This window comes from Hyla sarda, chromosome 5 (genome assembly GCF_029499605.1).
Source record: "Hyla sarda isolate aHylSar1 chromosome 5, aHylSar1.hap1, whole genome shotgun sequence".
In the NCBI taxonomy this organism is placed as follows: Eukaryota; Metazoa; Chordata; class Amphibia; order Anura; family Hylidae; genus Hyla; species Hyla sarda.
The window spans coordinates 206,901,419-206,919,708 of record NC_079193.1 but is presented as its reverse complement, the minus strand read 5'-3'; the positions used below and the strand labels follow the sequence as shown (position 1 = coordinate 206,919,708).

At 38.9% G+C, this 18,290-nt stretch overlaps 1 protein-coding gene across 2 annotated transcripts in view; it reads left to right on the top strand.

The window, feature by feature from the left end:
- The window catches only part of PIGN (phosphatidylinositol glycan anchor biosynthesis class N), a 282,876-nt gene that overhangs the window by 123,077 nt on the left and 141,509 nt on the right, over positions 1-18,290 (top strand). For both annotated transcript variants that reach the window (XM_056520984.1, XM_056520985.1), the window contains exons 13-14: positions 5,949-6,027; positions 11,531-11,713. In XM_056520984.1, coding sequence (XP_056376959.1) covers positions 5,949-6,027; positions 11,531-11,713 — 262 coding nt within the window. The remainder of the gene's footprint in view (positions 1-5,948; positions 6,028-11,530; positions 11,714-18,290) is intronic.

The window sequence follows — 18,290 nt, the reverse complement described above, 5'->3', positions numbered from 1 at the left end:
TATGGCGAAAAATACGGTAGTTCTGCCAGGAGTACAGATATTCTAAATTTCCTACTGGGATTATCTCTACAACAAGTGGTTGAAAAGCCAACCCAGTGGGAGGCCATTTTGGATTTGGTAATCACAAATGGGGATTTGGTATATGATGTTACTGTAGGCAAAAGCTTGGGATCTAGTGATCATCAGTCAGTGTGGTTTAATATAAGAACCGTGAAGGAGTCACACCACACAAAAACTAAAGTTTTAAATTTTAGAAAAAATGACTTTTCTAAAATTAGATTAGTCATAAATGAGTTCCTATAAGACTGGAATGGATTACATGGAGTCCAGGAGAAATGGGACTACTTAAAAGATGCATTATTGAAGGCAACAGAAAATTGCATTAGACTTGTCAGTAAAAGCAGAAAAAGGAAGAGACCACTGTGGTACTCAGCAGAAGTGGCCAAAATCATAAAAAACAAAAAGCTAGCATTTAGTAATTATAAAACAACCCTGAGCAATGAAGATAGGGAAATCTACAAGACTAGGCAGAAAGAGGCCAATCGAGTTATAAGAACTTGTAAAGCGCAGAAAGAAGAAAAACTAGCTCAGTCTGTGAAAAAAGGGGATAAGACAAGGAATGACTAAATTAAAAACAAAGGAAGGGAGGTATGTAGAAGAATGATATGATAGAAACTTTTAAATATATAAAGGGAATCAACATGGTAAAGGAGGAGAGCATATTTAAAAGAAGAAAAACCTGCACAAGAGGGGCAAATGTTTAAAAGTAATATGAGGAAGTATTACTTTACTGAGAGAGTAGTGGATGCATGGAATAGTCTTCCTGCAGAAGTGGTCACTGCAAATACAGTGAAGGAGTTTAACCCCTTAAGGACCCAGGACGTACTAGAACGTCCTGGCACCCTGGGCTTTAAGGACCCAGGACGTACTAGTACGTCCTGGTGTTTCTCCGGTCTCTGCCGCGCACTGGGCAGAGATCGGAAGCGGATGCCTGCTGAAATGCTTCAGCAGGCATCCAGGGCAAACGCCGAGGGGGGCCATGTAGGCCCCCCATGTCGGTGATCGCCGCAAATCGCAAGGGAAATCGCCCTTGCGATCTGCGGCGATACCGGGCTGATCGGGTCTCTGGGACCCGACCGCCCGGTAATTTCGCATGATCCCGGCTGTCACAGACAGCCAGGACCATGCTAATGTATAGGAGCGAGGTGGCAAACCTGCCACCTCCTCCTATACCCTGCGATCTGTCAGTTAACTAACCGACCAATCGCAGGGGGGGGGGGTTACTTCCTCCCGTCCTGCCCGGCCCCTTGAAGTCCGGAGAGGACGGGAGGAAGACCGGAGAACGCGGTGGGGGACGGGGGAGTGCTGGGGACCGGCCCCGGTACTTACCTCGTCCCTGAAGACCCGGATCCCGGCGAGGAAGAAGGCGGCGGCGGCGACAGGTGAGTTGATCTTCAGCCGCGGTCGGGCCCTTTACAGCAATGCACGTCGCCGTAAAGCGACATGCATTGCTCTAATGGTGGCTGATTGTTACAGCGGTTTTGACAAACGCAAAAAAGAAAAAAAAACACATGTGACCCCATTTCGGAAACTACACCCCTCACGGAATGTAATGAGGGGTGCAGTGAGAATTTACCCCCCACTGGTGTCTGACGGATCTTTGGAACAATGGGCTGTGCAAATAAAAAATTTTGTACAGCCCACTGTTCCAAAGATCTGACAGACACCAGTGGGGGGGTAAATGCTCACTGTACCCCTTGTTACATTCCTCAAGGGGTCTAGTTTCCAAAATGGTATGCCATGTGGGGGTTATTTTGCTGTCCTGGCACCATAGGGGCTTCCTAAATGCGACATGCCCCCGAGCAAAATTTGCTCTCAAAAAGCCAAATATGACTCCTTCTCTTCTGAGCATTGTAGTTCGCCCGTAATGCACTTCATGCCAACTTATGGGGTACCTCCATACTCAGAAGAGATGGGGTTACAAATTTTGGGGGGTATTTTCTGCTATTAACCCTTGCAAAAATGTGAAATTTGGGGGGAAACACACATTTTAGTGAAATTATTATTTTTTTTTTTTTACATATGCAAAAGTCGTGAAACACCTGTGGGGTATTAAGGCTCACTTAATTCCTTGTTACGTTCCTCATGGGGTCTAGTTTCCAAAATGGTATGGCATGTGTTTTTTTTTTGCTGTTCTGGCACCATAGGGGCTTCCTAAATGCAACATGCCTCCCAAAAACCATTTCTGAAAAACGTACTCTCCAAAATCCCCATATGAGGTATGTCCTTACTCGAGAGAAATTGGGCTACAAATACAAGTATAAATTTTCTCCTTTTACCCCTTGCAAAAATTAAAAAATTGGGTCTACAAGAAAATGCAAGTGTAAAAAATGAAGATTGTGAATTTTCTTCTTCACTTTGCTGCTATTCCTGTGAAACACCTAAAGGGTTAAAACGCTGACTGAATGTCATTTTGAATACTTTGGGGGGTGCGGTTTTTATAAAGGGGTCATTTGTGGGGTATTTCTAATATGAAGACCCTTCAAATCCACTTCAAACCTGGAACTGGTCCCTGAAAAATAGTGAGTTTGAAAATTTTGTGAAAAATTGGAAAATTGCTGCTGAACTTTGAAGCCCTCTGGTGTCTTCCAAAAGTAAAAACACATCAATTTTATGATGCAAACATAAAGTAGACATATTGTATATGTGAATAAAATAAAATAAATATTTTGAATATCCATTTTCCTTACAAGCAGAGAGCTTCAAAGTTAGAAAAATGCTAAATTTTCAAATTTTTCATCAAATTTGGGGATTTTTCACCAAGAAAGGATGCAAGTTACCACAAAATTTTACCACTATGTTAAAGTAGAATATGTCACGAAAAAACATTCTCGGAATCAGATTGATAAGTAAAAGCATTCCAGAGTTATTAATGTTTAAAGTGACAGTGGTCAGATGTTCAAAAAATGGCCGGGTCCTAAGGTGTAAAATGGCTGGGTCCTTAAGGGGTTAAGCATGCATGGGATAAGCATAAGTCTATCCTTCATTATAAGATAGGGCCAGGAACTATTGATAGGATTCAGATTATTGGAAAGACTAATGGTTCTTATCTGCCGACACATTCTATGTTTCTATGATTGGTCATCTATACCAACTTCCAGAATTCAGGGCATCATAGACAACTATTACAAAAGGCTCCACACTGTCATTGATGCTTACGAGGGCACTACTTTTTTTTTTCCTCGCTTTCTTGTTATGTTTTATTATTGTGCCTGTTGTTTTTGTTACAATTTACAGTTAAATATGAATCCTATAAGAATTAAAAGAAATGTGTAGCCTGCTCGCTAAATGTTTTCGTTAAAAATTGTACATATATTACCAATTCTTAATGGGTATATTTTGTGAGAAACCAGCAGCAAAATGGTGGATGGGAGGTATATATTGCTGAGACTTCTTGCCTCCGTGACATAAGACTGGAATTCGGGTCCAGATTTTGGGAGTGACTGAAGGTTCTGGCCATAAAGTCACTCCTGTACTCCAGTTCTGTGGCATGTTTCAGTCCTAAACCTGATCTCACAGCACTACCAGAGAGCAGGCAGAAAGGAGTTGGTCGGAAGCTAAGATCTGCTTGTCTTGGGTATATTAGATCCTGCTACCCTGTAGAAAAAGACTGACTATGGGACTGTACCTATATTTTTAGAACTTTACTTTGTCATTTTGTTCACATTATTTCACTTTAAAGAGTACCTGTCATCAACAAAAACTTTTAATATGTTGTTCATAATCATTAATGAAGTCATATTGTAATATATCTTCATTAAAACATATTAATATTTATACCAGTTTTTTCATTTTATACTTTTGGCCCCGAGGGGTCTCTCTTCTATGCCTGGTCTGCAGGCAGCTTCCTATGCTTTTCATAGTAAGTGTACAGCTTTTAGGACTAATGCTGAAAGGGCACTGGTCCTTCCACAGGAAGTTCAGTACTCTCAGCTCAGGACTCGCTCCCAGCCTGGAGCAGCACTGTGAGCTAGAAGCCTGCACATGCCTCTCATATGACAGAGGCCAGTCACCTCCCCCTCCTCCCCCCTGCTCTGTGTTCTCCCTGCTTCTCACCACACGTTATCTTATACATTGTATTATCTCACTGCACTCCCTGCTCTGTGCCCCCCCTGACATTCATCTTAATTACTGCCTCTGTAATTGCTCCCACCGCCCCTGGTTCTCAGCATTGACTTTTTAGTGCAGAGAGACACAGGAGAGAGAGAGAGAGATAGAGGCTGCCGTCCCTCCCCTGTACTTAGTCTGTATGCACACTGCAGAGCAGTGTTTCCCAACCAGGGTGCCTCCAGCTGTTGCAAAACTACAACTCCCAGCATGCCCGGACAGCTGTTGGCTGTCTGGGCATGCTGGGAGTTGTAGTTTTGCAACAGCTGGAGGTACCCTGGTTGGGAAACACTGCTGCAGAGGGAGAGCAGCATACAGGAAGACTGGCAGAAGCAGAGTCCCCGCCAGGCTTCATGTGACATCATGCCTGCCGGGACCCGCCTCCTTCCACCCCTCAGAAAGACGGTGCTCCTGAGCTTATGAAGAGGGATAAAAACAGGTATTTCCACAGCGTTTTAAACCTCAATAAACACCGGGATAGGCATAGTTAGAGTAAGGGACAGATGGGGACGGGGATCAGGGAAAGTTTAGTTGATGTCAGGTACTCTTTAAATTGTTGCAGTTGTTCTCATCTCTTTTTAGCACCGGTCTGGATGTCTTGGGATACTTTTAGCTCATGCATTGTATGATATTGTTTGTTAAATAACTGTGTGCTTTTGAGTTTGTTTATGGAGTTTATGGTCCATAATTGATTATTTTTTATTTTTTTTTGGAACTTTGTTTATTGAATTTTACATATTTTATAAGTTGCGAGAAACACAAAATGCAAATAAGTAAATGCAATATAGACAGGCACAGGCGGGTAACGCAGTACCCAGGGTGCCTCAACACAATACTATCATACAGTAGACATATCATTGTGCACAGAGCTGAGCAATCCCAAACCCCCCTTTCCACCCCCCCCCCTTCCCCCCACACTCAAACCTTGACTAATAACAAGGACATCAACACTAAACAACATCCATAATTGATTTCAATCGTCCTTAGTATTTTTCATTATCATAAATGTAGGAGTGAGTATTTGTGCTTCTGTTCCATTTTTTGTGGCTAAGAGACAGTTTTTTTTTTTGTGCATATGTCACCTCAGGTTGGATAACTTTATTGTACTACAGTGATGCTTATCAATATTTATACTGTAGATAAAGTATATAATACATTTATCTCCAAAGCAAACTCAGAGCTTTGTTTATTTTACATTCCATCCATGCAATAAGAATTATAGTACAATTATAACTTTATAGAACAAGCCCTTTTTTGACTACAGTATGCCAATGGAAAAATTGTATGGCCCATGTAAGGTGGGGATGAAGCAAACAAAAATCTTGCTGCCAAAACTGTCTGTGTTCGAAATGTGTTAAAGCAGAGGTTTTTGCTACATAAAATTTCATTTCTAGATATAACGTTCTATTTTGGATAAGTCTTGATATTTATGTTCTTCTCAGAGCATGGTCATAGTTAAGCTATGAGCTATTTCTGATTTTGGTAAATTCTCTCACAACTGTCACAGTACTATGAATAATGCTCTTATAACCTCAGTATGAGTGATTTACGTACCTCTTATAATGTCTGCATGTAAACATTTTGGAACACTAATCTCTACAATGCTTGACATGAAAAAATTCCAGCTGGGAGAAGTTCACTGATAACCCATCTATTAGATTGATAAGTCTTTGTTGTTGTACAGTTCAACATGATTCCACTTACCTGTATGGAATATATATAAGCTGTTTAACCACACTTTATCAGTGCATGCACCTTTTCAAACCGGTTTGTATTTACAGTTTGCTTTCAGAGTCGAAGCAACTTGACATAATGAGAAGTATACGATCTCGCATCCATGGAGGAAATTACAAAGAAGCAGTAAGTATATAATCAAGTGGCAGCAACATTTCTTGTTTGAGTAATGTCTTCTATGTGTCCTTGTGTTTCCTTTGTTGTAAAGATTGGCATTTCAATCATATGAAAACTCCTAGTGCAAGTCTCTTTAGCACCAAATTACCAGACCATTCAGAACGAGACGTAGCAATTTGTATCACACAGGGAAAGTGACATGTGATTTTTCTTCTGTTCTTCATTAACCATTTAATTCTGCTTTAATATGTTTTCGAAGGACATATTAATGGTAGGGGACAGCATTTGCCCTTTCATTTCACACAGTTTTCCCATTTAACACTTACGTTGATGTTGTAGTAAAATCAATAACGGGAATCTGTCACGTTAGATTTGCTGTTTAAACTGCGGGCAGCATGTTAAAAAGCAAAATATCCATAGCAGATTGATATATAGTTGTGTGCAAATATTTCATTAGTGTTTGTGATTTATTAAATTCCTTCACATTTTGGGTTTAGGAGTCCAGTGGGTGGTCTTATCAGTGATTGACAACCTTTCCTGTGTAAATGTACATGCCTAATTAACTTTCATTCGCTACTTAACTCATCTCCACCCACTGGACACCTAAGGGTGCTTGTCCCTCCCTTGTGGTGGTGGGAGGTGATTGGGGTTTCTTCTCATGCAGCCTTGTCCATGAGTCATCTCTTGTCTTTTACTCATGGACAAGTGTCAGGATCCGGGCTGGTAGCAGGTAGCGGAGGCTGGTGGTGGATCCGCTGTGCCAGAGAGGTGATGACATGGGCCGTACCAGGGGAACGGAGTCTAAGAAATTACTGGTTTTCACCAGAGCCCGCCGCAAAGCGGGATGGACTTGCTGTGGCAGCTAACCCCCAGGTCGTTCCTCCCATTAGCGACTCAACCTCTCTGGCTGCTGAGATAAGGCAAGGTACAAGAGAATGAGGCAAAGGCGTAGTCGGACGAAGCAAATGGTCAGGGCAGGCAGCAACGGTTCACAGGCGGTAGTCAGTAGCAACGGGTCGGCAACAGGCAGGGAACACAGGAACAAAGAACGCTTTCTCTCAGGCACAAGGCAACAAAGATCCGGCAGGAAGCTGTGGGAGGAAATGGTATTTATAGGTATTTAAGGTATATCAAACCTTAACCCTTAATCAAGCACATTGGACTAGGCACCAATCACCGGTGCACTGGCCCTTTAGATCTAAGAGTCCCGGGCCCAAGAGAGCGGGGGCGCACACGCTGAGACGCCGGAGCGCTGCCTGGGGACACACGCCGTACGCGCTCCGGTCCAGGAGCGGGGACCGGAGCGCTCGGCGTTACAACAAGCCTAATGCTGCTGCAGGACTGGTTAGTGTCCCAGTAGATATGGGGATTTTCAGGTGACATTTTTTTAAATTAAATATTCAACAATTTTTTAAACAACCATATTACAAAAGGTCTTTAATCAGTAACAACATATAAAAAGTTTTTGGACCTGACAGTGCCCATTTAAAAAATTGTGAAAGGTATATTTATTTAAGAAGGTAACTTTTCACACAAATGTAAAACTATGCCTCTTGTTTCCCCAAATAGCTTGGAACTATTTATTAGTTATGTAGCATTATCCACAGGAGATCCACACCAATATGTGATAACCAAAGATTGTATTTGTAAAATGACAATCTTGCCTTTTATGTGTGATGTTCTATTAAGGAACCCTCAAAATAAGGATACATTTGTTTATAGGTTTCCCCAAGCTAGAATATGCTTAAATGCTTTCTAGCATATTTTATGGTGCCCACACAGTTATGTCCTTTCTGGTGGTACATCTATAAATGTGCTAGCAGCAAAGTGATGCCTATACATTTGATGTAGAGAGATATTATTGCCCAGAGATATTGTAGCTCCTATAGAGGCTTTGAACTTTTATCACCAGGTAATGATTGTTTTCTGGGTTTCATGCAGATAGAAATCCTATAGCATTTTGTAATAGGACTGAGAGTATACATTGATTATATAGCACAACCACTTCTGCCATCATCATTTATTAGGTGAAGACAACCACTTATCCCCAGTTTTGGACGGAGAAAATTGCTATCTCTTTTTCTTCCAGACAGAGTTAGGGAAATTGTCAGGGGAGATTTTATCTATAAACTAGCCTTCATGTTTCCTACGGTTACTTATTATCACAAAATAAAATGGTTATGAACTAGATCTACAGCATACATTCAGCAGAATTACTTTATTTAAAATTAAAATACTTAAAATCAGCATAGATGTGTAGTAAGTTATAAAGATGTTTTAGATACATAAACGCTTTAAGCTGCCGGATTACTATTTGCCAAGAAAGTATTTATTTAAACAGTTCCCAAAGCCTAGCTTATGCTATGTGCTGCTTATCTTGGCTTTCACAGGACTGCAAATAAATTGTGCCACATAGAAAGTTAAAGGAAGCCGACTTAATAGGATAACACGGGCAGTTATCCTTTCATGTAGAGGACAATTTTTAGAAAAATGTTACTAAAGGAATGTTATTGTTGAAATCATGGATTCATTAAACATCATCAGTTTAACTAATTGCCTACCAGTGGCTTCATGCACATTTGCCCACAGGCAGGTGGTTTACCTTCATTCACAGATAAGTATAGTGCTTTTTGTTTTTTTATAGTTTTTTGGTGGAAATGTTAATGTTAAAGCTATTATGCAAACTTGTTAAATTGTTGAAAAGGGGATAATATATACAATCTTTTCATTAGAAGCCCCACCCCCTAAAAGAAAAGTGTAATACCAGGTTTTCCTTCTGCTGAGTGCCTCAGCAATCAGCGGAAATCTTAAAAGTTAAAGGGACATTCTGAGTTAATATAACTTGTCCCCTATCCACAGAATAGGGGGTAAGTGTCTGACCACTGGGACGCCACAATATCCAGAACACAGCCCAGAGTATTTGTTATGAATGGACCATCATGAATGGTTCCATTTTGTATTCCCAACCCAAGATTCTATCCACTAATGTCCAGAACAACTGACCTAGATACCTTTCAAGAATTAGTGGAAAAAGATCTAGTTAGCCTGCTCCGAGATCTTAATAAACACGTTGCCCATGGCAACCTGAGTCCACCAGAACAAACCTCCCTCCAGGAAATAAACGACAATGACGATTTAATCGTACGTAATGCTGATAAAGGAGGAGCGGTTGTTCTCAGGTTTATACTCCAAACTTAATCTAGAATTGCTTAGTGATTCTTCCACATACAAAAAATTATCTGCAAATCCGACCAAGTCATGCCAGTCCACCCTCCAAAAATTATTGGAGGAAGGAGTTGCCTTAAGGTTAAATGATACAAAACTTAAAGAATATTTATATGTACGCCGATCTTCCATTCTATTCCCAAGTTACATAAAGAGGTTTTTCCACCTCCCCTTCGGCCCATTGTAGCCGGCATAGGTTCTCCTGGCTTGATTCTCACTTGCAACCACTTACAAAAATAACCCCGTCCTTTTTAAGGGACAATAAACATGTTTTGGAGATTGTAGACAAAATGGAATGGTCGGAAAATTATTCTTGGGCAAACTGTGATGTTAATGCTCTTTATCCCTCCATACCACGACAACAAGGTTTGTTAGCATTATCCCATCATCTCAATTCACATGGCAATTACTTCCCTGATCTAAAGGAATTCATTATTTTAGCCACTGATTTTTTGCTATCCCACAATTATTTTTTTATGTTTAATGGCGAATACTTCCTTCAGATCAGGGGAGCATCGATGGGTGCTAAATATTCACCATCATTTGCCAATATTTTTATGATTTTTTGGGAGGAAAATTATATTTTTTCAGATAACAATCTGTTTTTCTTTTCTATAAAATATTTTGGGAGATCTATAGAAGATCTTATCGTGGTATGGAGGGATTCAGAAAGTCGTTTTCATGAGTTTGTTTCTTACATTAATATTTATTATTTAACTCAGAAATTTACAGCCCAATTTTCCAAATTCAGTATTCCCTTTCTAGATGTTATGTGCACCCTCTTCATTTGATGTTAATACTGGAGGTAAAAAAGTGATCATACAACCATATAGAAAGGAGTCAGCGGGGAACACTATCCTACAAGCAAACTCATGCCACCCAAAGCATGTGGTACAGAATATTCCCTATGGCGAATGGGTCCGCTTGAGGAGAAAATGTTCCAACAATGACATTTTTGAGCAGGAATCAAAATTCTTACATGATAGACTCATAGCTAGAGGTTATAAAGAACACAAGTTAGTCCCAGCTTATAGAAGGGTAAAAAATTTGAAACGGGAATCTTTGATCACTGAGAGTAAAAAACTGTTACGTGCTAAATCTAGCAATGATAAAACAAGATTCAGGTTTTTTGTAACTAGCTATAGCAAACAATTTCATGCTATTAAAAATATAATTCAAAAATACCTACCCATCTTAGAAAGTGATGTAGCTTTACAACATGTAGACAAATCACATATAAAAGTACTTTCCAGATGGGGACCATCACATTATGCCCTAGTTTATATCTGCACAACAATAGAAAATGCACAAATCCTACATGGTTACATTCCCCAGGAACATGGAAATGTGGTCTGAGACCATGCATTACTTGCTCCCACATATTGACATCAGATTTGTTGGAATCTTACAGTACAGGTAAGCGTTTTCAAAATTGAAGCTGTATTAATTGTAATTCCTCTTCAGTTATTTATTTAGCTGCCTGTACAGTATGCTGCTGCCACTATGTTGGTTGTTTGTCAAACATACATAAAACACGCATCAGACGTCATATTTCTGACGCCAGTAATGAACAATTTAATATATCAGCTCTGTCTTGACATTTTTGTGAAAACATAACGGGAACACGTCCACATTATCCGTTAGTGCTATCGTGAGAGTAAGTAACAACATTAGAGGAGGAGATTTAAGATCAGAGACATGATCTATTTTTAACATACTACCAACCTATATAAAGATATTTGTTATATGTCTCTCACGTTTTAAATTTGTAATCTTTTACTCATTCCTACTTTATTTTCTTCTACTCTCCTCTCTCTCTCTTTCCTATTGTTTCTGGGCGTGATCCAGTATCCACATTTTCCATCTAAACCTCTTGAGTGTGACATCATTTACACAACATGTTTTTAAAGTATATAAAGTTTCTTGTTTTAATTGTGCACTATGCCATGACTAAGGAACCTGCGAGATCCGAAATGCGTCAGCGTTGGTCCTCTTACCTGTTGTGTGTCCTATGATCCATCAATAAAGCAACCTGATTTTTCTGCACCTTGTGCTGGATATCCCTCTCTACATTATTGATATTGTATGTGTCATGTGATTCCTGTGTGACGTCTGAGAGCACATACATATTGCAGGATCAGTCAGAATGGGACAAATGACAGAATTGTGTATTTTAATATTTTATAGCTTTAGCCCTAAACTTTGCTTTTGTACTGTTCCTTTACAAATCTAGAGCATGTTGTGTTTATTTATTTATTTTTTATTTTTTTCTTATTTTTTCTTGTAGGTGGATCTTTGCAGAACTTTGATTGACCTGTCTTTAGAAGGACTTACCTACTATCATACTTATGACCGATTCTTCCTTGGCATAAGTGTTGTCATAGGCTTTGCTGGCTGGATTTTGTATGTCATTTTAATAATTATAAAGACCAACACCAGTGTAATCCAGGCTTCTTCAAATTATAATGGGGTGAGTCTACTTACCTAACAAGTTATGTTTTTATATTTTTTCTGTTTATATTTCCACTCAAGAGCTGGTTCTGCAGGACTCCTGCTAATGGGAACAATTTTCCTGCTGTGAAAAAAGTTCAGGGACTAATTTCCCATGCGTTCCTGCAGGACTTGAGCCCTGGTGTGGAGTATTGATTACAGATGCTGGTAAGGTAAAATACCATCGAAGGTTTACCTTACCCGCCTCCGACCACTGGATTGATGCTTTGATTATGCAGCCTGGCAGAGCGCTAAACTCACTGTTAAATGCTGTGCATGACCTTTACATGCATAGGAGTCCTATGGGTGATTCTATCATGGAGTGAAAAAAAGGAAAGGGCTGAGATTTTGATCAATAAGTTACAAGTTATACTGGATCTTTTACCACAAAATTATATATCAATGTACTCATCTCTTCCTGCTCTAAAATCTAATGTTAATAGATTAGATAGCATTTTCATGATTTATTTCTTTTAAAGAAGAAAAGATAAAATAGAAGGAATTCTTATATGTTTATTATCTTTATCAATTATAGCTAGTTGAAAAAATTACAAAAACTATGGGGGAGATTTATCATTGCTTTTAGAGCATTTTTTTTTGTCCGCAATCAAATTTGATTGTAGCATCTAAAATGCAAGTAAAAATGTCCAGGCAGCTCTGTGAAATTAAGTAAAAACACCTAACCTGCCAAATTCAGGACCTGGGAAAGTGTCTACTTCCCTCCTTCACAAGCGTCTAGAAAAAGTGTATGTGGTAGAGCTTTTCCCACCACAGCAGAGCTGCGCAAAATTTATCATCCTGCCGCACCTTCTTGATAAATAAGATGAACGCTAGTCAAACCCACCACCCAAATAAACATGGGAAAATAGCTCTACCATGGACATTGTTTGATAAATCTGGGCCTCTATCTTTTGGACTGTATTTATATATTGTAATTACTTTTTCATATTTTGGTAAAAATACATTAGGATTCCTTGTTAATAATAATGCAGTTACTTGCTTCTGCTTAAGTGTCAATGAACACAGAGGACCCTGTTGATTTTTCTAGAGCAGCAATTATCACAGTTTGTTCATGTATTTTCTACTCCTACACAGTTTCACTTTTATTGAAGAAAAAGAATGTACACTACACGTGAAAAGTAGAAATAAAGTTTACTTTCCTGACTTGGCCCTAAATGAAAATAATGCTTATTGACTTTTTTTTTTTGCCAAATAAAGGCCTCTACTGTTCTCTAACAATGACCTTCACCTTGGTAGAGAGTTTAGGTGCATTGAAACAAATTTTTGGGAATATTTACATAGTACCACATAGGAGGCATTCTTTTTTTTCTTGTTAATAATACTGAAGTTATTAGATTTTTTCAAATATGATATTCATTGTATAGCAAATAAAAATATACAGTTTGATAGTACACTTTCTATGATAATTCTGTGTAATTCATTGTTTTGAAGCTCTCCTTGTGGTAATTCATTGAAAACCTTCATTGTAAAGAAAATTTGTGTTCCGATTAGCAAAACATTAAGAGATACCTTTACTTTCACTATGTCCTGCCAGACCCAAAGGGTTTAGTATTTTCATGAGTAGGTATTTAACCCATTCATGATCAGGCCTATTTAATCTTTAACCCCTTAACGACGCAGGACGTAAATGTACGTCCTGGTGAGGTGGTACTTAACGCACCAGGACGTACATTTACATCCTATACATAACCGCGAGCATCGGAGTGATGCTCAGGTCATGAACGGCAGGTCCCAGCTGCTGATAGCAGCCAGGGACCCGCCCGTGATGGCGGACATCCGCAAAAAAAAAAAAGAATGCCTCCTATGTGGTTCTATGTAAATATTCCCCAAAATATGTTTCAATGCACCTAAACTCTCTACCAAGGTGAAGGTCATTGTTAGAGAACAGCAGAGGCATTTAGTTGGCAAAAAAAGTCAATAAGCATTATTTTAATTTAGGGCCAAGTCAGGAATGCAAACTTTATTTCTACTTTTCACACGTAGTGTACTTTTTTTTTCCAATTAAAGTGAGTAGGAGTAGAAAATACATGAGCAAACTGTGATAATTGCTGTTCTAGAAAAATCAACAGGGTCCTCTGTGTTCATTGACACTTAAGCAGATGCAATACAAATCACGGCATCTGCAGCATTACGGTCACGACAATAAATGATCGGATCGCCCGCAGCGCTGCCTCGGAGATCCAATTTTCAGAACGGCGGACGGAGGTCTCCTCACCTGCCTCTGCTGCCTTCCATGGGTCTTCTGCTCTGGTCTGCAATGGAGCAGACCAGAGCAGATGACCAATAACACTGATCAGTGCTATGCCTTATGCATAGCACTGAACAGTATTAGCAATTGAATGATTGATATAAATAGTCTCCTATGGGGACTATTAAAGTGTAAAAATTAAAAAAAAAAAGTGATAAACCCCCTCCCCCAATAAAAACGTAAATTGTCCCATTTTCCCTATTTCACCCCCAAAAAGTGTAAATAAAATGTAATAAACATATTTGGTATAGCTAAATATCTGAAATATTAAAATATAATGTTAATGATACCGTACAGTGAACGGTGTGAGTGTAAGCAAAAACAAAAAAGTCCAAAATTGCTTCTTTTTTTTATAACATTTTATTCCTAAAAAAATTTATAAAAAATGTATTAAAAGTTTTATCTTAGCAAATATGGTATCAATAAAAAGTACAGATCACAGCACAAAAAATGAGCCCTCATACTGCCGATTTTACAGAAAAATGAAAAAGTTAAAGGGTAGCTCCCACCATCCTATTTTTTTATTTTGTAAATCAATACCCTGATTTACATAACATACCCTTATTTACTTCTTTTGGAAAAGTCAAAAAAAAATGTTTTGTCTATGGGCTTATTATTTTTCTGCAATGATCTGTAGTTCTTATCAGTACCATTGGTTAATATGGGACTTATTGATCTTGTTTTGAAAACTTTTTTTCTCGCAAAAGATCTGCAATTCTGACTTTTTTGGTAGGGGGGGGGGGGGTGCTGTTAACCATTTGCTGTACAGGATGATATACATAGTTACATACTTTGTAATGTTCAAAGAAAGAAGAGCCGATCAAGTTCAACATATAAAATCCTACTGTGTTGATCCAGAGGAAGGCAAAAAAAACCCGTGAGGGTGATGCCAATTGCTCTATGATGGTACGGTCACACAATGTGTATACACAGCATATTTCATGCTGCAGGAAATACACTGTGTATGAGCAGACACACAAGGCTACCCAGCAGCAGCCCTGTGTGTGCAGTGAGGTTTAAATGAGGTGTCAGCGAGCTGACGTGACTGACTCGTAGCTTTACTTCCAAACCACACTGCACAGTAAATCCTGATCTGTGAATATGTTGAAACCTTATGTCCACTAGACGTAGAAGATGCCCCTCCTCGTGCTTAACCGCCTAGGTATAAAAAGATAACTGACAAAATCTCTGTACTGTCCATTCATATATTTGCACATCATGACCAACTGGCCCTTAAAGGGGGTACTCCAATGACATTTTTATTCTTTTTAAATCAACTGATGACAGAAAGTTAAACAGATTTGTAAATTACTTCTATTAAAAATCTTAATCCTTCCAGCACTAATGCTGAATGCTCCACAGGAAGTTCTTTTCTTTTTAAATTTATTTGCTTTCTGACCACAGTGCTCTCTGCTGACACCTCTGTTCATGTCAGGAACTGTCCAGAGCAGGAGAGGTTAGCTGGGGTTTTGCTCCTGCTCAGGACAGTTTCTGACATGGACAGAGGTGTCAGCAGTGAGCACTGTGGTCAGACAGAAAATAAATGTAAAAAGAAAATAACTTCCTCTGTAGTATACAGCAGCTGATAAGTACTGGAAGGATTAAGATGTTTTAATAGAAGTAATTTACAAATCTGTTTAACTTTCTGGCACCAGTTGATTTAAAAAAAATGTTTTCCACCGGAGTACCCCTTTAAGACATCCTTATTTTCAAAGTAAATAACCTCAAGCTTCATAACCTGTGTTGTGCCCAAACTTTCAGCTTCCCCAGCTAATATTGTGTTATCCTTCTCTGTGTTGATCACCTTATCCAGTTTAGTGTCATCCACAAATATTTAAAATTCTACTCTGTTATCTCTCCACAAAGAGACATATTGAAAAGAAGTGGACTCAGTACTGACCCCTGCGGTTCTCTGTGGATATCATTAAAGGAGTACTCCCGTGGACACTTTTTTTTTTTTTATCTACTGGTGCCACAAAGTTAAACCTATTTGTAAATTACTTCTATTTAAAAATCTTAATCCTTCCAGTACTAATCAGTTGATGTATGCTCCACAGGAAGTTCTTATCTTTTTGAATTTCTTTTCTGTCTGACCACAGTGCTCTCTTCTGACACCTCTGTCCATGTCAGGAACTGTCCAGAGCAGGAACAAATCCCCATAGCAAACCTCTCCAGCTTTGGACAGTTCCTGATCCACCAGTTTCTCATGTCTACTAGTGTTGAGCGGCATAGGCCATATTCGAATTCGCGAATATTCGCGAATATATGGACGAATATTCGTCATATATTCGCGAATATTCGCATATTCGTTATCTCCTAGTTTTATTTTCGCATATGCGAAAATTCGCGTATGCGAAAATTAACTTATGTGAAAATTTGCATATACAAAATTAGCATACGCGAAAATTCACATATGCGAAAATTCGCATGTGCTAATTTTCGCATATGCGAATTTTCGCACGGCAGTCTCACACAGTAGTATTAGAGCCTTCTTTACACCACACAAGCTGGAAGCAGAGAGGGATGATCACTGTGATGTGTACTGTGAAGAAACAAAAAAAAAAAAAAAAAAAAAAAAAAAAAAAAACGAATATTCGTAATTACGAATATATAGCGCTATATTCGCGAAATTCGCGAATTCGCGAATATGCGAAATTCGCGAATAATATTCGAATTGCGAATATTCGCGAGCAACACTAATGTCTACATAGCTAAGAGGTCCATAATAATAGAAAATAACAGTGAGGATGGGGCGACCCTGCCTTGTTCCATGTTAAAAACAAAAATGGAAGTCTAGTTTTTACAGAGACTCATTTTTAGAAAACAGCATGATGTAGTGACTGCAATCTGGTCCCGGAAAAGTTGACACAGCGGCTCCAGTCATGCTCACCATCCTGTCCATCTTTCCAACATTGTGTTACCATTGGCAAATACATGCTGGTGTGGTTAAATCCACATTCGGCAATCACAGTACAAGACCTGTCCTGGCGCCATCCCACAAGTAGGTAGGAAGAGAAGAAGCAGCCGTTGTTCACGCTATCCTCGCCGGGAGCAGGCATCAAAACTGCTTTTCATGTTTTGGGACAACCCCTTTTAAGTATTGTATTTATAGATGATCTGTGAACATTGGCCTCATTTCTAGTTTTGCTGAGAGATGCTTTGTAAGTCTTTGTATACTATACTGGATGCCCTCAGCTCTTTATAGGAACAGGAAGAAATGAGTGGTGAAATTGCAAGTATCATGAGTCACAGTAGTTCTCTGTTGAGATTGAGTTGTTTGCCAAATTTCCATTTTCATTATTGTCTGTCTCTCTCTGTTTTTTGGCAAACATTGCACCAACTCCTAACATATCATTCTGCTCTACTGGAAATACTTTTATGCTCTCCCATGTAATGTGGAACATTACTTTCATGCTGCTAGTTTCTATGAGACCTCTAATGCTGATAAGTGAAATCTTGATAAAATATTACGTATTATAAGCGTTATTTTTAAGCTTTTTGTTCAATGATGTATTAGATGCATTGGTCTGATCACTACTAATATAACACATAACATTTGTTATGATCAAAAATGATTTTTGCATGGGAGCTGTTAAACACAGCTCAGATTAAAATGATTATTGTGCGTTCTTTACAATGTAAATTCTAAATCTCTCAAGATTTCATCTTAAAAAATGGTTGTATTGTACTGGCGTGGTTAATTTTATCAGTGTTATATCACAATCATTTCGCTTATTTGTTAGGATCATATGATTGGTGTCAACTTCCAGTTATATGTATCTGGCCTCAGTCAGCATAAGCATCTGAAGGAGAATTTATGGATGCTTAAAGGGGTACTCCCGTGGAAAACTATCAACTGGTGCCAGAAAGGTAAACAGATTTGTAAATCACATCTATTAAAAAATCTTAATCCTTCCAGTACTTTTTAGGGGCTGTATACTAAAGAGAAATCCAAAAAAGAAATGCATTTCCTCTGATGTCATGACCACAGTGCTTTCTGCTGACCTCTGCTGTCCATTTTAGGAACTGTCCAGAGCAGCATATGTTTGCTATGGGGATTTTCTCCTGCTCTGCACAGTTCCTGACATGGACAGCAGAGGTCAGCAGAGAGCACTGTGGTGAGGACATCAGAGGAAATGCATTTCTTTTTTTGATTTCTCTTTAGTATACAGCCCCTAAAAAGTACTGGAAGGATTAACATGTTTTAATAGAAGTGATTTACAAATCTGTTCAACTTTCTGGCACCAGTTGATTTAAAAAAATAAAAAAGTTTTCCATGAGAGTACCC